The sequence below is a fragment of the Cyanistes caeruleus genome, chromosome 5, assembly GCF_971803275.1.
Source record: "Cyanistes caeruleus chromosome 5, bCyaCae1.hap1.1, whole genome shotgun sequence".
Lineage (NCBI taxonomy): Eukaryota > Metazoa > Chordata > Aves > Passeriformes > Paridae > Cyanistes > Cyanistes caeruleus.
Window position 1 is genome coordinate 81,767,858 of NC_141705.1, and position 17,195 is coordinate 81,785,052.

The 17,195-nt window shown below is 52.3% G+C and overlaps 2 protein-coding genes across 15 annotated transcripts in view; one reads left to right on the forward strand and one right to left on the reverse strand.

Annotated features, from left to right (window-relative positions):
• The window catches only part of RUFY3 (RUN and FYVE domain containing 3), a 46,709-nt gene extending 36,628 nt beyond the window's left edge, over positions 1 to 10,081 (forward strand). For 10 of the 14 annotated variants that reach the window (XM_086890775.1, XM_086890774.1, XM_086890778.1 and 7 more), the window contains 9 exons: positions 293 to 373; positions 762 to 929; positions 1,647 to 1,744; positions 4,366 to 4,485; positions 5,639 to 5,741; positions 6,418 to 6,494; positions 7,612 to 7,642; positions 7,908 to 7,982; positions 8,274 to 10,081. In XM_086890775.1, the coding sequence (XP_086746901.1) occupies positions 293 to 373; positions 762 to 929; positions 1,647 to 1,744; positions 4,366 to 4,485; positions 5,639 to 5,741; positions 6,418 to 6,494; positions 7,612 to 7,642; positions 7,908 to 7,982; positions 8,274 to 8,417 (897 nt within the window). In that variant the 3' untranslated portion in view covers positions 8,418 to 10,081. Of the gene's footprint in view, positions 1 to 292; positions 374 to 761; positions 930 to 1,646; positions 1,745 to 2,107; positions 4,486 to 5,638; positions 5,742 to 6,417; positions 6,495 to 7,611; positions 7,643 to 7,907; positions 7,983 to 8,273 lie in introns of those variants that run through there. The other 4 variants (XR_015287337.1, XR_015287338.1, XR_015287336.1 and 1 more) reach the window with 3 other exon arrangements.
• Positions 10,082 to 10,190: 109 nt separating this feature from the next.
• On the reverse strand, positions 10,191 to 16,504 carry GRSF1 (G-rich RNA sequence binding factor 1). The gene is made up of 10 exons (XM_023927037.2): positions 16,313 to 16,504; positions 16,075 to 16,219; positions 15,256 to 15,411; positions 14,906 to 15,046; positions 13,952 to 14,081; positions 12,189 to 12,349; positions 11,947 to 12,068; positions 11,407 to 11,542; positions 11,212 to 11,292; positions 10,191 to 10,429 (listed from the first exon to the last, which is right to left on the reverse strand). The coding sequence occupies exons 1-9, from the start codon at positions 16,484 to 16,486 to the stop codon at positions 11,234 to 11,236; spliced, it is 1,224 nt and encodes a 407-aa protein (XP_023782805.2). The 5' UTR covers positions 16,487 to 16,504; the 3' UTR covers positions 10,191 to 10,429; positions 11,212 to 11,233.
• Between the last annotated feature and the right edge of the window lie 691 nt (positions 16,505 to 17,195).

Sequence of the window (17,195 nt, forward strand, 5' to 3'; positions counted from 1 at the left end):
GACCCCACGGTGGATTAGAGGAACGGTGGGTGGGCCCTGTGCAGAGGGAACAGATGGGCCCTGGCCACAGGGAATCCTGCCTGGCCATAGGAATGGAGCCAGGAGCTCCCACGGCTTACAGCTTGCTGGGCAAGGTGTCAGGGGACAGGAGGGAGGGGGACAGGGAAAATCAGGAAATAGGAGTCATGCAGGTTTGTCCTGAATCGTTGGAGAATTCCAAGTGTTGGGGAAGAGCCAATAATGAGGCCAAGTGAGGGCTGGCAGTACACATGAGCTGTGTCTGTTACCTCAGGCCACCAAGGACAGAACTGCTGACGGGCAGGCGCTGACTGAGGCACGGAAGCAGCTGAAGGAGGAGACTCAGTTGCGCCTGGTGAGTGCTGGGGGGGCTTGGGGCTCACCCCCCAAAGCTGCAAAGGGTTTGCTGCCCTGCTGAGCTCTTGTTTGATCCATGCCTGGGGAGAAAAATGCCTGACCCAAAAGTATTAAGGACATAAAATCTGCTTCAGGAAATAGAATCTTTCCTTAGACCCCTCCATCCCAAAGACAGGCCCATGTAGAATTCCCTGACTCTCTGCTAGCCACACTGCACACCTGGCTCTGATCCTGAGAACTGGGGAGTTCTTCTCCTTAAGGCACGTGGCGGGTGCATGACTCTGAGATTGCGGCAGTGCAGCAGACTCGTGCGCAGGAGGGAAGGGTGGTTACCCCTGGGTCATGAGGGGAACTCCTGGAAATGCTGAGAGCTCCTTGTGTTCCAGGATGTGGAGAAGGAGCTGGAGGCGCAGATTGGGATGCGGCAGGAGATGGAGCTGGCCATGAAGATGCTGGAGAAGGATGTCTGTGAGAAGCAGGATGCGCTGGTGGCACTCAGACAGCAGCTGGATGATCTCAGGGCTCTAAAGCATGAACTGTCTTTCAAGCTGCAGGTAGGGAGCTAAGGAAATGCAGGGAATTCCAGATGGAAGTGGAAGCTGCTGTGCATTTATTCCTCCTGCCTGTTGGAAAGGTGCTGGGTGTGGAAGGGTCACAGGCTGTGCAGCACACTCCTGCTGCGAGAACACTGGAATGTGGTGGAGGGTAAAGATGAATGCAATTTCTTCTGAAGAAAAATCCATCATGGTCCAGAAATTTGTGTGTGAGACAGGGGAAGGTATCTTGTGTGGTTTTGTGATGTGCAGAGAGCAGTGAGAGCTCGTGTTCCAGCACAGTCTGGTGTGGAGGGCCCCAGCTGTAACTCTGGTGTGGTGACACCAGAAGACTCTCCAAACAGCAGCACTCACAATAGATCTGAAAACCAACCTGACACTGGCAAAGAGTTGCTTTTGCTCTCCTTCAGCCAACAGCTGTGTTCAAAGCAGCTGAATTAAATTAAAATAGGGAATACTGGCAGGCACTGCATCATAGATTTTCCATAGCCAGCAAACTGCAGGGATGGTGGCATTGCCCTGTTGCAGGGACCGGATGGAGCCTGCACCTCTGCAGCGAGACATTTGGCCTCCCAATACTCACCTGGCGTTTCCTTTTCCAGTACTTTTTCCTGCCTCTTTACATTCTGCCCTGTTGTTTCATAAACCAAATGATTTATGGGGGTTTATTTGGGATTTACTGCTCCTTACACAAATGCCCACTGCTCCTTTTCCCAGAGTTCAGACATGGGAGTGAAACAGAAGAGCGAGTTAAACAGCCGCTTGGAAGAAAAAACAAATCAGATGGCTGCCACCATCAAACAGCTGGAACAAAGGTAAGACAGGAAACTTGAACCACGATCCACTGGTGTGTCCTTTAGTGTTGTATCCCATGGATCCAGCATGGGCCAGGGGAGAGTCCTGGTGCTGTGCTAGACACAGCTGCCTGAGGGGAGCAGTGGGAGCAGCACCTCTGGGACTTGGTTAATGAGTAGAGCATTGTGCTCCCTTGGGTGCTCTCAGTTTAGGGTTTATACTGGGATCAGGTCTCAGTAAACAGCGGGGTGGTTTTCTTTGTAAGAAGTTGGTGTTTGAAAATGTTTCATGATATCTACTCAGCTAATTCATGTGTTCTTTTTCTCTTGCTGTTTTTATTTTTTCCATTTTCTCATCATCCTCATTCTGACTTACTTACACAGTGAAAAGGATTTGGTGAAACAGGCAAAAACCTTAAATAGTGTAGCAAACAAACTGATCCAGAAGCATCATTAGACATTTTTATGTCTGGCCACCTCACAGCTCTGACATCAGAACTCATAAATGAGGGGAGAACTTGAGAATTGCTAAAAGCAACTGTTAAAATGTTAATTGTCACCTAAAATTGATTTGGAATTTGCCAAGTTTTTAAAACCCAATGAGTTTTTCTGCCGCGATTTAGTCGGGTATAAAAACCCCCAACCCTGCCATTTAAAGCGTGTTCAAGTACCAAGGAGCTGGCCACTGAGCGCCTGGGGAAGCGTCAGGAGAGGGCGAGGTGGCCGTGCCCAGCCGCTGCCGTCAGCGCGTGCGGCAGCACCGCCCTCGGGACCGCGGCCAGCTCGGGACATTCAGCTCCTTTTCTGTATTGCCCTTTTGTGAAGTAGATGAGAAATGCATCCCTGGAAGTTGTTGACAGTAGTTGTGTGCGTACCCCGAGCCCTTCCCCGTTCTCTTCTGGTGTGAGGGTTCAGCCCCGAGTCCGAGCCGAGCGGGCGCGACGCTGGCCCGTCACCGGGAAGAGTGGCCCTCCCGTAACCGGCCTGCCTGGATTCTGCCTTAGGGACTTGGGGGGAGGGTGGGGACTTATCCTTATTCCTTTCAACTTCATGTGTCCAGAATTAGTAGCTGTAGGTGTCTTAGAGTAACCCGATAGAGTGGTCAGTTCAGTGGAAACCTCCTTCTCTTTGCATTGCTTCTACCTCTGCCAGGAATCCCTCCAGACATAGCCTGTGGTCCTTCCCGACCCAAGGAAGTGGAGGAGAAGTGTTTTGGGAGGTCTTTCCCCTTCCCAGGAGGGGAAGTTAGCGGTATTCTGAAAAATAATCTGATCTTCATTCAAAGGAAACAAAAACACATTAAAAAAAGAAGGAACCCGGTGTTCAGCAGCGGGGAGTGGAGATGGAAATGTGCTCCTTGCCCTTCTCTTGTCCGAGTAATTGGTGGCTGAAAAGAATTGCCTTTTACACTTGTTGCATTTTCTTCTGAGTTTGCCTTGCTCAAAACAAATGGAATTTGCTAATGGAACAAGAGCTAAAGCTTGGAAACACCTCTCAATAGGAAAAAAAATTGCCAGTTTAACACCCTGGTGCAAAATCTGAAGTAACTGTAGCTTGAACTATTATAAACTAACAGTCTCTGATCCCTGAGGTCCCTGTGCTGGCCTCTCACAGGCTTTAGGTCTATAAGGGCTCCTTGAGATCTTCCTTTCTTCTGCAAGGTCGGATTTGGGGAGTTTTTGTGTCGAATGAGGGGTTTTTCGCTCTGGCGAGACGCCTGTAGTAATTCTGTGGTGTCAGTTCTCCCTTTGACCTGTGGGACGGTGCTCCTTGGGGCAGTGGATGGCAAATGTGACCAACACAGGAGGGAACAGCTCGGAGTGTTTAAAAATCCACGGGGCTCGGCCTGCTCCCCGCGGATGTGAGCGCGGCCACCGTGGGGCTCGTTCCTGGCTCCTGCTGGGAGCCTCCCTGCCGTGCCTGAGCCGCATGCTTCAACCTATAAACTCACCCCTCAGTAACCTGCTACTAGAAACTCATCCTAACTCCCTGGAGAATAAACAATCCCAAGGGAAAGGTGGAAGCTTTGATGGAGGTGTGTGAACAGCTGGCGTGGGCAGGAACCTCCCCTGCCCCTTGGTGCAGTTCTGCTGTAGGAACAGGGTGTGGGATGGTGAGGTTTGTGCTGAAATCAGACAGATTTAAGGATCTGGCTGCTTCTGATGTCAGGCCCCGAGAGGGAACGTGGTGGTGTACTGATGCCTGGGGCTTGAGCCCAATTGTCCATCCACGGGAGAGACCAGGAACATGCACTAATTCTCAATAGAGTAGCTACAACCTATGTTGCAAGTTCCAGTTACCTGTGCAAAGCTGAAATGTAACGTACATTAAACTCCAATTGGACCTAAAATTCTGTGTACTTGAGGTTTGCTTCGAATCTGGATAAAAGTGATGTTTTTTGTTTCTCATCTAATGGCTGTAAACTGTAGTGGTAGAATAAAAACTATTGAAAATGAGAGCTTCTGCCTGGTTCACCTACATTTTGCTTTGCTTTTAACTGTTTTCCTCCTTTCCATTGTTTTTACCATTCTCTTTTTTTGGCTTTACCTTTTCACTGGGATTTTTATTTGTTGGTTGAACTCGGTCTTCCTCCCCACCATGGCTTTTGTTTTTTATCACAAGTTCATGTGGCTCAAATCCAGATTGCGACAGGCAGAGAAGGACCGGCAGCTGGCCCAGCAGGACAACCGGCTCTTCAAGCAGGAGTTTGGGGACAAAATCAACAGCCTCCAGCTGGAAGTGGAAGAGCTCTGCAGGCAGCGGTGAAGAGACGCTTTTCCAACCTCTTTTCTGGGCTGTTGTTGCTGTGTCTAGGGGAGAGCAGGCGGGCTGATGGCAGAGGGGAAGCAGGGGGTGGAGAGGGAGTGAGGTGAGAGTTGTGTGTTAGGTGCCACCAGGTGTAACTCCAGGGAGGGAAATCCTTGCTAACAGCATCACTTGGGCACTGGCACAGGCTGCCCAGAGTAGTTGGGGATGCCCTGTCCCTGCAAGTGTTCCAAGGCAGGTTGGATAGGTTTGGAGCAATCTGATCCCATGGAAGTTGTCCCTGCACGTGGCACAGGGTGGAACAGCATAGTCTGTAAGGTCCTTTCCAACTCAAACCTCCTGTGATTCCGTGGTAATTGGGAATCCAAAGCTAACATTTGGATATCCCAACAGTTTGCTGCTCCTGGGCAGGGGATTGAGCAGCCAAGTCTCTGCCTGGAGCAGACACTGAAGGGGCTGGAGCAAGGGCAGTGATTCTGGTTGTCTTCCCTGACACACCGTACCGTGCTGTGGACTTGTTCCCCATTTGAAACTGCTCTTACTTTTGCTGGAAGCCAAACAGAAACCTTGTCAAAAGCCATCCCATCTTCCCCTGCAGCTTCATCGCTTGAGCAGCATCAGGGACACAGACAAATCTCTTTCCTTAAAATAGAAGAGCATCTCCTGCAGCCTTGACGCGTCTGTGGCTTGCTGCAAGGTCACTGGGATGAATTCTGTGGGAGCATTGCTGGATGCAGGGAGGTTTTTGTCCCTTCTTTCCCCCGCTGGCCCAGCTTTTTCTTTCCCTTTTCAAAAAGCTGCTCTGACAACCAGAAAATGGCTGTGGTCAGCAATTGGTGCGAGGTCCTGGGTGTGCGTGGGTGAGCTTAGGAGAACAAGGGCGAATGGGGCAGGTTTTGCATCAGTTGGATGCGTTCTGCGTCCAACTGATTCTGCATTCCTAAATTCTGCCAGGATTAGGTGAAGGACTTGGAGGTTTTTCATCCTGACACATTACAGCTAAACACACCGCGAGACAGCTTTGGGTTCCAGGAGGCAGTTTTTAGCTCTTGAGTTAGGGGTGTGAAGGAAGGGTCAAACAGTTCATCAGTTGTCAATGCCAAGTGTCCCCAAACCATCTTTTATTCACAATTCCACCTGGTATTCCAGGAGCCAGCTAGAACTGGAGCTAAGGCGGGAAAGAGACAGATGGTCTCACAGTCACCAGCGCAGCCAAGAAAGCAAAAAAGGCCCAAAGAATTGGCTCAGACAGGTAATGTGACTTGGGTTTTGGCTCGGGTTTGAGGTACAGTTTCCCTTGGCTTGGCTTTTACTGAGCTTTCTCAGGCAGTAAATGTTTGTTGTTCCTGTGCCACAACCAGAGGAGCTTTGGGAGGATTTTTAGACACTCTGAACAGGCAGTTGGAGTTGTAACGAGAACTGCGCAGTAGCAGAGATGGCTGCTGCGGTTCTTTGTTTCCCCTTGGTCTGCTTGAATGGTGCAGTTTTGTCCTTTTTGACCAGTATTACACGATTTCAGTCAAGTGCTTTAGGCCTCAGGGTTCAGCTGTGACCCACATCTCAGCTGGGGAGAAGGGGAGGATTCTTTTCTTTGCTAGCTGGGAAGGTTTGTCTCTGGTCAGCTTTTACAAAACCTCTCCAGCCCATCCTCGTTCTCAGGCTCTGCTCTGCAGATAAGAACTGGTGGCTGTGGTGTTTGTGCTAACAGGAGGTGATGGGACCCCTGCCCATCTCCGAGAGGCACGGTCCCCTCTGCTCGCAGCACAGGGAAAGCACTGAGAGCTGCTCCCAGGGGAAACTGGCACCCACGTACCCCTCTGTGCCAAGGAGTGGCAGTAGCGGTGCCAATTGTCCCCTTGCAGTGTAGCAGGAGTGTAACGGGAGTTTGCCTCGAGTGCAGCTCATGGGTCAGTGTTTCCTTTTGGCAGGATGGGAAGCTCAAAATCGAGGAAGAAAATACTAAACTGAAGCAGCCGCTGAGAGAGAACAGCGTCCTGACACACAGGTAAGGAAGGAAACAAATCTCATTTCTGCCTCTCCTTTCCCTTCTCTGCTTTCCCTTCTCCAATTTCTGTGCCAACAGGGAATTTGGGATAGTCCAACTTGCCTTTTAAAGAAGGATTTCCAACCTGATGCCCTTAGTTGAGTTCTCTGCTGCTTTTCCATAGCTCTCAAAGGGAAGGAGGGGGTTCTGGTGTTTGCCATCAGTGCTTTCAGATGGGAAAAGCTCTGTGTCTCTCCCATTTACCTGTGACTTTTTTTCTATCTAAATCTGCTGTTTGCTAATTTTTCTGACTGGAGAAACCTCAGTAAGCCAAATGCAAGACCTTTGGAACTCATGCCCAAAGTGTCTTTGGTGAGAGAAAGGAGAAGGGTGTTTGGACCTCCTAAAGAGAAGCTCTTGGGGAAAGAGAACTTCAAATGAGATTTTAAGATGGCTGTATAAGATTGTGGTTCAGGTCCTTTGTTGCCAAGCTGAATTATTACAGAGGAGGATTCTTGTTGCAGGACTGCAGTATTTGCTTTTAGGAGTTAAAAGTTGTTTATAAAGCCCCTGGGCACAGCTCAGTGCCGAGGCTTTGGCTCGGGGAAGGAACAGCCCGCGGGAAGTGCTCTGACTGTCAGGGCCCTGCTGCAGTGCCTCCAGCACTCTCCATTGAGTTGATCAATTAGTTAATCAGGAAAATATTCTCTAAAAAATAGCATAAAGCAGTTCAAATCTGCTTTGCCAGATACTGAAAGCCTTCCAGGCCTGAGATGCTTTACCCCTGTTTCACCTGGAGTGTGAAGCAAGGGAGGGTCCGGTGGATGGTTTACAGGCCCAGTGGTGCTTTACTGCTGTGTTTCACAGCAGGGGTAGGGACCAAACTTGCAGGCCTACCTTTAAAGCCAGTTTTGCAGCTCAACAGTCTCTTCTGTGTTCATGCTCCCTCTCTTCAGCTCTCCTGAAGGCATTTTGCTATTTTTTCTTCTGTTCTTCCCATGGAACCAGGAGTGCTACTCAGAAATCTGGGGAGGGTTTTTAAAAGAGGATGAGGGCATTCCCTGATCGCACAGATGTTTTATGTAAAGGCTCTGGCGATGGAAGGCCTGTTCCAAGTGACACTGTTCTTCCCTTGTAGGTCACCCAGCAGCAGCACGCAGCAAGAACAGGTGGGTGATTCTCCTTGGTTGTTTTGCTCTTTTCCTGTAAATCAGCTGGATCAAAATCCACTCCTCCTCTGTGTGCCTGGCAAAGCACAGCCAGACCCTGGAGTGCCAGTGGGGTGCCTTGTGCTGTCTCGTCCACTGGGAATTTCTGCTGCTGTCAGCTCGTTCCCAGTGAAAACCATGCTTAGTTGTTCCCCCCTTGTTGCTGCCGAGCTCTGCCACGGGAGCCACGTAAAGCAGAATGTCTTGGTTTTGGCTGGGGCTTTAGGAGCAGCTCTCGGGGCCGGGACACGCCGAGATCTGCCAGCTCTGCCAGGAGGAGGACAGCCGGAGCCAAAGAAAGGTCAGTCCTGGACTTGAACTGGCGTGTCCCACGCCTGGTGACTGAGAGTCCCCTCTGCTTCTTGTGGAATCACAGATTGGTGCTGGTGACTTGTACCAAGAAATGAGCCCCTACAGGCCCCTCTGCCCTTAACAGAGCTTGGTTAAATGCTGATGGGCTGATGGTTCTCTGCTCTGCCCTGTTCAGTGGTTTGCTGTTCCTCCCCCTTAGCAGCTTCCTCCCTTCTTTAGCTCAGTGCTTGTTGATCCACCAGGATCTGAACCTCTCCTCTGTCCTTTTCCTGCATTCCAGAACGTCTGCAAGAACTGTGGGGGCACCTTCTGTGAAGCCTGCTCGGTGCACGAGCTGCCCCTCCCGTCCAGCATCAACCCCGAGCGCGTCTGCAACCCCTGCCACCAGCGGCTCATCCAGCAGTATTCCAGCAGCCCCTTGTAGGGAGCGGCTGGCACTGAGGTGACAAACAACGGCTGGAGCTGACGGTGTTTCTGCGCCTGGTCAGGGGCAATGGGAAGACACTTGCCCATTTACTTTGGAGGTCAGATGGGAAGCAGCTTCTTGGTGATTAGAATCTCTTGTTACTAGAACAACAGTCCGAGCCCTGTACCAAGAGCAGCCTGTGCTGTGCAGAATTGCATTGGGAATGTCACATGCAGCAGCCCCAGGGTGTGCCTGAGCAGTCTCAGGACTCTGGGAGCCCCTGCCCAAAGCAGAGCTGTTTCCTGCATGTGGAAGTCAGGAGCGTTCTCACCCTCACGTGTGCAGTGTGGGTGTCTGCTGCTGCTGCTGAGCAAAGGCTCCCCAAAACCCAGCAGGAGCGTTGGCATTCCTCACGTCTGGCTGCACTTGAAATCCCATTTCCCCTTTTCCTTTTGCCCTGGACAGGCTGGCTCATCCTGGGAACCCCAGGGCGATGGTGTGAGCAGGGCAGTGAACACATCCTTCCTGCGTTTCCTTGGCTCAGGGCTCTGACCAGGGGCTTAGTCTGCACAGGGGCACCCCAAACCAAGCTGTGAATGTTCTGTTCCCCCTCTGCTTCAGGGGCTGGGCCCAATCCCCATCATACAGAGGTTTGTGGCCACCTGGATCCACCTCTCCGCCTCGCCCACACAGAAAAACATTGTTACAATAAACCTGGCATTTCACTTTCTGTTGGATCAAAACTAAATGGGAACACTTTTCACCTGATGGGAATTTTAATTGCACACACACAGTTCATAGAGATTTCATGGTTCGTGCCATGTCGTTCTTTGTTCCTGTTCCCTCAAGGAAGTTTGTTAGTTCAAAAAGTGTGGTGGCTTTTACATGTCACAGGAGTGTTTACTCCTTTCCCACTGGCACCTCCTGCAGTGCCTGACACCACAGAATGTCCTGTAGTTCATAGAAGAGGGATGCACTGGCGTGACAAAGGCACCGTGGTTTGTGCAGATGCTGGTAGGGGGTAGCGGTTAATTCCTGGGAGGAGATTGGCTGGAGCCACTAATGGAGCTGAGATACTGACACAGTTGGTACTGCTCTGTACCAGGAACGGTCTCTCCTAGATCCTTTTAGGACGTGGCACATTCAGCTACCCAGCTTCTCTGCTTTTTTGCCCCCCCAGAACAGCTTCTGACCCATTTCTTTGCTGGTATTCCCTGAAGTATGGTAGGAGTTGTCAACAGTGTTGAAATACCAAAAGCCTGGAATGCAGGTGAATTCCCAAGTTCTCTGCAGGGGTGAGGCACTGCAGGTGGATGGAGAAAACACTGAATTTAGTGTCAGTAGTTCTGAGTACGTCCTGCACACATCCAGCAGTGTCAGCTCCTGCACCCAAGCCCAGTGTGACTCATTCCCCAAGGAGAAAGTAAGAGCCAGGCAATGCTGAGGGAGCAATTAACTGGAAATGGAGAATTAAGCTCCATGGATCAGGGAGGTGGCTGAGCCCCTCCAGGGCACATGGGACTGGCCTGTGGGAAGGTGGGACCTTGCTGGCTGCCAGCTCCCTTTGTGCTCAGGTACTCTGTGTGAGGCCAGGGTGGGCTCACACCTGGACCTTGGGAGTGGGGGGGACAAGTTTTCTGATGTGAATTTTGTTCCACACAATAAAACAACTTGATCATTCATATCCTGCCTCCTGAGTGGTTTTTCCATCCCATTCCTCTTGGGCTGAAGGGATGAAAGGATTCAGAGTAACAGGGTGCACCTGTGTGAGGACTTAGATCACTCAGCTGCTAATTGACAATCCTGGTGTTTTATTAATGCAGCCTGGTGCACCTGGAGCCCAGGACTGCTCCACCCTGCAGCCATGGCCATTCCCACTGCAGCTGCTGCTGCTGCAATTCCCCACAGCCCATGGCGTTCATTTCAAGCTCTTTCACAAGGCTGAACTAATCTTAGCTTGTCGTCCTCGTGGAGTGGTGACACTTGGAGCTGATCTTCATGCTCATACCCAAGAAATGTGTTCTCTTGGCCTAAAAACAAGAGGAAAAATAGAAATCACTCACTCCCTCACTGTGGTTTACTGTTTTCCTTTTTTTCTCCAATGCCCACTGCATTTTATTCCCAGTTAACCCTCGATTAGAATGCAGTAGTAGTTAGGTAACAGGAAAATACCAGACTCTGGGTGGGACATGCTCAGGTGGGGCTGCAGCACAGGCACACAGGGTGGGGGTGTTGAATTCCCCCCAGCACAGGCACCAACACGAGGGAGCTGCCAAGGAAGCGTGGGACGCAGGTAGGAGGTCGCAGTCTGCATCCTGAATAATCCAAGGGCTTATCCTTGGCCTGGGTTACAAACCCAGGATGGGGGGGCTGCCCTCCCTGCTGCAGGGACCAGGGCTTGGGGAGCAGTGACCACCACCCCCCACTTTCTGATGGGAATTCATGGAACAAGCTGTCCCCCATCTTTCAGGGTCCTTTCCAAGCCCACCCTTCCCAGAAGACCAATTCCTACAAAGTGGAATCTGTGGAATATCTGTGGGAAATGTTGAGCCACGTCTCCTCTCCTTGCCAGGGAATAATATAAGCCCATCAGCACTTTCCGCACTGCCTCTGTGCTGCGGGACCGGCACCTGTGGACTCTGGAGGTGCAGGCTGTGAGATCCAGGCTGGACACCTGGTGTCAGGCTGGGGGGTGGTTCCCTCCAGCCCCTCTGTGTTTTAGCATTTGGGCTGCTTGGAATACTGTGGGCTGTGAGCCTGGGGCACACACTGTTACCAAGAGAGCAGGGAGGACAGAGATGGATGTGCTTACCAAACGTGTGCCTGTGCTGTCACTAGCAGTTCTCCTTTCCCCTTGGATGTTGCTTCAGGAGCAATTCGATGGCACAGCCCTCTGGGGAAGGGAAGAGAGGCGGGCTGAGGTCAGACACTTGCGGGATGAGCTGTGCCAAACCCCCCAAGGGCTCAGTCCCAGGGTTGTAGGATCCCCTCTCTTTTTCTAACTTACCCATCTGTGACCCCTCCTTGGCCATCGCTGCAACCGTGTCCTCGTGGCTCTCAAAGTGCACATCCACCTCTCCTGTGGCATCTCCGTGGGAGTTGTATTCCACTAAGATCCTGGTGGGCCTCAGTGGAGCGAAAAACTGAAAAGCGGGAAAGACAGCTTGGTGAGACCAGAACAGCAGTCATGCACCCTATTCGCCAAAAACTCAAAAGCTTTTACTGCCAAAACCTGCCAAGCCACTGGGGGGTCTGAGCTGAGCAGCACCAGGCTCCCTGATCCATCTGGGTGAAGCTGAGGCACTCCCCAGTCACTGGGGTGATGGATATTAACACATCCCAGCAAGCCGTAATTCCGTCTTTTTCAGGGAGAGCAGCGGATCGCCGTTGTGCCCGAGGCCACGGCTGTCCAGAGCCACACGGCACCGAGGGCTAAGAGACACTAGCTAATTAAAAGCCTGCAATTCCTGCAGCTGTAACAATTAACTGAGGCTTTGCACGGGTAATGACAGAACCACGCTTGATCCGCAGCCGCACTGCTACTCACATTTATTATGTCCTGGGCACTGGCCTGGGCAGGAAAACCCCTCATGTGGACAAAGTGCTGTGCTGGGGCGTTCTCAGACTCTAAAACATCCCTGGAGCTTTCTGCTTCTTCCCTGCACAATTCTGTGGAATGGAGGGGAAAAACCATCATTAGTGCTCACAGGGCCCCTCTCCCTCAGGTGAAATCCGTGGGCACGTGGGGTGACACGGAGGGGCCTCGAGGAATGACAGGGAGGGACTCACTGGGTTCTCCTTCGGCACAGGAGCCTCCGGCGTCTCTCCAGCCCCTGTCTTCAGAGATGGATTCATACTCTCTTCTGGCTTTGGAATAGGCCATCACCTGCTTGCTGTAGGGCATGTGCCTTTGCATCTGCTGCTTTCTGCTCACGTACACTTCTATGTACCTGCAGCCCAAAGGGAAAGAGCACATGGCACACCAAGGCACTGAGGAATTAATTCATTTCGCCGCCACAGTTCGTTTGGAAGCTGTTTTCCCCTCGCTGCACTTGTGCAGGCTGCACCCAAATCTAACACCCCAGCCAGCCACAAAACAGGTCCCAGAGCAGACAGGGTCACACAGGATGCACAGGGTCGCAGGAAATACTTGTGTGGAGCCCTAAGATTTTCCGTACGCGCGTGAAACGGATGGGATTTCACCGGCACTGTTAAATCAGGCAGTTTCCAGAGCACTGAAGGAACAGTGTGATGGGAATACAGACATCCAAGGGAGGGGACCTTCCACCCTTCCTGAAGGGAGCAGCCAGACTAAGGGAAGCAACCCTGTGTGCAGCTCAACCCCCACGAGTCCCCGGAAGAATGAATGGGAGCACGCTGCCAGCAATTTTGAAAACCCCTCCGTTTTTTGGCTAATCACATGGAAACGGAGGTGTGCGAGCCAGATGGATGAGTCAGGTCAGCTCTTTTTGTGACAAAAAAAAAAAATTATCAGTAGATTTGGAATTGAGCTCTACTTCAGAGGAGGGGAGTCCTATTAATTCAATTAATTAATTAATCAAATTCTGCCCTTGGAACAGCTGTTTGCTTTTAATATGATTGGGGAGGTTGACAAACAAGGAAATGCAGCCTGGAAACAGGAAGTAAGGAAACAAAAGGAAGGTAGCTGGTGTGCAGGAGGAGAGGTATGGTTTGGAAAACTCTTCATTATTATGTGGGGTGCAGATAAAGTTTTATAGATTAGTGAAATCAGAAAGCTCAGAAAGGAAAAGCAGCCTTGGTTGTTTGGGGTTTTTTTTTTCTGCACACACCTCTGGAGGTATTTAAAAGCTGTGGGGCTTACAGACAGGGCTTGGGGCCAGGCTGGGCAGTGTGCAGGTTCATAGTTGGACACAACGATCTTAAAGGCCTTTTCTAAGCTCAGTGATACCATGGGCTCTGGGAAAATGTGGCCCTGTGCCTCTGAGAGGCAAGAGGCTCTTGGGAGGTAAGAGTGTGGCACAGGGCTGAGTGCTCTGGAATAAAATGGTGTAATTGCCAAAGGGGATGTGGTCACCAAGGAGGTGGGAGATGGCCAGCAGTCCCTGCTGGGAATGGACCCAAGCCAGGTCAGCCATGCCTCAAGCGGGTCCCCCTTGGGAGGAAGCGCCGGCTGTGCCGGGCACTGGCCTGAAGGGCAGGAGCACGCTGCCAAAATTACCCAAAGAATGGAGGAACCTGTGGGAATCTGTCAGGATCACGTGTCTGAAGGGGGCACAGGATCCCTGTGCACTGAGGCCTGGGCAGACTGTGTCTATCCAGCATTCCCCGCTCTGGAGGCTGTCACCCCTTTTCATTGGGATGAGAATGTCTTCAGGAATACCCCAACAACTGCAGACGTTCTGAGAGGCCCCAAAGTCCGCCAAACTACGAGCGCTGCAGGTGCCTCTGCTCCCCTTAATTGCACTGTGAGTGTGAGATGAGCTGTTTGAGCTGGCAGGAGGCTGGCTGCCAGTCCCACATGTGCTTCACACCGTGTTCTCCTAGCCCCTGAACTCCAGGGAAGCACCCACCTACTTCCCATGTATTCCCTGTGCCGTAGCAGGGCCTTGGCCGCCATTTCAGGAGTCGCAAACTGCACGAAAGCTTCTCCCGTTCTTCTGTCTCCCCGGTAAAGGAAAGCTATGTCTGTTATTTTCAGACCTAGACATGGCAGGGGAGAAAAAGGCATTGACTGTGGCAGAAATTTGTGCTATGTAGCTCAGAAAGTTGTTTGGTTTTTTTTTTCTTTTTTTCCCTTACTCTTCTGGTTTTTGACAAGCTAACTGAGCAGCTAAATACTTTTGAAACAACTGCTGTGCTGAACTAAGTACCTTTTATAAACTCCAATTGTTTTGCTTTAAGGCAGTTTCCACAGAAGACTGAACTGAAAAAAGGAATCAATTTGAGACTTCAAGTAAGTGAATCCAGGTTTTGGACAACAAGTAGATCCAGAGCACAAACGCTCTTGAATTTTTCTCTTATTATGGTAGTTTTTTTTCTGTATTTTTTAAAACTCAAGTCAGATTCGGTGAATTTCACTTTTTGTGCTGTAGAATGTCTTGGGGAGCCAGGACCTGGACCACTCCAGCACCGAGCATGGGACAAGGATTCAAGAGGCATATGTGACCTACCCATCCTGATGCCACAGCTGGGAACACCCACATTGCATCCACTTGGGCTGCAACTATCACTCAAGCCTTTTTCCTTCTCAAGTTTGCCAAATTACACACCGATAGCAATCCAACATCAAACATCTGGTCCCCTTCCTCCGCTTCCCCTGGCCCAAAGTGGAATGCTGAAGGTACTGATTCTGGGTTAGACATGCACAAGGTGCTCAGGAAGCCTGTGTGACTTCTGGAGAACTCCTTGTGGTGTTTAAAGGGTTTGAGGCTGCGTGTGCTTTGCCTCGTCCCTCGAGGAACGACACCATCAGCTTAAGGAAGTGAATGCCTGGTCAAGGAAGAGCATGGCCCAGGCTGAGTTACCTGAGAAGAAATCTGCAATGTCCTCCTCGGTGGAGGTGAAGGGGAGGCCTCGGAGCAGCACAACTCCGTCGCTCATGGCCTGCGACTCGTCCCGCAGGCTCCGCATCAGGCCCTCCACATCGCTGTCGTGGACTTCAAACACTGCAAGGAACGCGGCCGTGGAGCGTTTTCCCACCTGGCACTGGAGGCACTCTCCTAAGGCAGCTTTCCCCCGCCCCAGAGCTCCATCCTGTTTCCTCCCAGGACGTGTCCATGACCCGCGGCTCAGCTCCACCCCCACCATGTTTCAGGAGTTCTCTCATCCCCCGGGGGGTTCCACTGACAGGAAACTCCTGCTGCTCCAAACCCACCTTTCACGTAGCGTGGGCCCATGTACCTCAGGTGCTTCTCCAGGGCTCTCTGGACATCTGCCTTGGACTCCAGCTCGATCAAGGCATCCCCCCTGCGCCTCCCATCCCTGTTTAAGAGGAAGTGTACCCCGTTCTCACCGTTGCGAATTCTACAGCCTGGAAACCAAAGGACACACAACACAGGGACACACAGGCCTGCATCAGACACGGGGATCTGTGTCCTGACCGCAGTGCTCGGGGCTCGTCCCCTCAGCGCTGCGGAACAAAGGCTACAACGCTCGTGTTTCTAACACAAAGTCTAACGTCAGGCCGCCTTGCTTTAGTTGGGCAGGCCAGCAAGGAATTTAAAAATGTGCCTCTGGCCCCTGGGAGGATGCAGCATCGTAGGGCAGTAGGGTGGACTGGCACCACAAAGGTGTGTAAAAGCTATGAATGAGAATCAGAAAACAGCACTGCAGTTTATACTAATCAGTAAAAACCTCCTGTGTCTTAAAAAGAGAGGAGTTTGAGCCAGCCATAATGGCCTGTAAGAGCATCACTTGGAACTGGATTGCCTCTGCTGTGGAGACATTGATTAAGAATGAACTCGTCCAGCTAAGCTCAAGAGACCGTAAGGATGAGCTCCTAGGCAGTGTCCAGCAGTCTGGATGTTGATTATTCCCTTTATATGTGTCAGTTGTGAATAATTTTGCAGCAATAATAAGACCTCAGCTTTCTCTGGCTAACGATCACCAAGTTTTCCTTCTGTTAGGTAGTCATGAACTGATGGGCTCAGTGCCAGCATGCAGAAGAGTTAGGCAGGAAAACGAGCACCCATACTATCAAAGAAGGTAAGGACATCTTCCTCGGTGCACGAGAACGGGAATCCTTGTGCCCTGACGAGGTAGACAGCGTCGCCTTCCCCCTTGGGTGAGGCGGGCTCCTGCTCGGAGAGGCGACCTTCGTGGGACGGAGCATCTGTCACCTGTCACGGACACACGAGAAAAGCCCCCGGCTGAGAAGGGGAAGGCCGCGGAGGTTTCCCGCGGGGGGTGCCCGCCATTTTCGGCGGCCGTACCTGGCTGTAAGCGCGGAGGGCGGCGCGGAGCGGGGCCGGGAGCGGGGCCGGGGCCGGGGCCGGGGCCGGGAGCGGGGCCAGGGCGGGCCGGGCCAGGCGCAGCGCGGGCGGCAGCGCCGGGCCCCGGCCCAGCAGCAGCGCGGACAGAGCGCGGCGGGCGGCAGCCACGGCCATGCCGGGGATGGCGGCTCCGCCCCCGCGACCTTCCCTCCCTCCCTCCCTCCCTCCTTCCTTCCTTCCTGCCTTCCTGCCTTCCCGGCAGGCGCCGCACGGGAAGCGCTTCCCGGGCACCGCCGGCCGCCCCCGGGGCTCGGGGGGTGCGCGCTGCTCTGCCCGGGCTGCGGCTCCCCGGGCCGGGCCGGGCCGGGCGTCCGCGGCTTGGCTGCTGCCTTTTCCTGCCACAGAGCTGTGGCTCACAATGGCCTGGCTCGGAAGGGAACTTAAAGATCGTCCCGTTCCAGACCCGCTACACCAGCTTCCTCCAAGCCCCGTCCAGCCTGGACATGAGCACTTGCAGGGATCGGGCGGCCACAGTTTTTAAGGGCAACCTGTGCCACGGCCTCACGGGGAAGAATTTTTCCCCAATATCCCATCTAACCCTGCCTGTTGCCAGTGTGAAGCCATCCCCCCTTGTCCTGTCACTCCCTTGTAAGTAGTCTCCATCTTCCGTGCAGGCTCCCTTCAGGCTCTGGAAGGCCGCAGTTGGGTTGCCCTGAAGCTTTTCCAGGCAGAAAACATCCTAATTCTCCTAGCTTTTCCTCACAGCACAGGTGCTCCCTCCCTCTGATAACCTTGGTGGCCTCCTCTGCACTTGGTCCAGCTGGTCAATGTCCTTTCCCTGCTGAGCACCCCAGGGCTGGACGCAGCATTCCAGGTGGGAATT

Excerpts from the sequence above, each read along its gene's own strand:
- GRSF1 (XM_023927037.2), bottom strand. The coding sequence starts at position 16,486 with ATGGCCGTGGCTGCCGCCCGCCGCGCTCTGTCCGCGCTGCTGCTGGGC. Across the intron at positions 14,082-14,905 it reads CATTGCAGATTTCTTCTCAG|GTCTGAAAATAACAGACATA; the intron begins GTAACTCAGCCT and ends TGCCATGTCTAG. Across the intron at positions 11,293-11,406 it reads CAAGGAGGGGTCACAGATGG|AGGGCTGTGCCATCGAATTG; the intron begins GTAAGTTAGAAA and ends TCCCTTCCCCAG.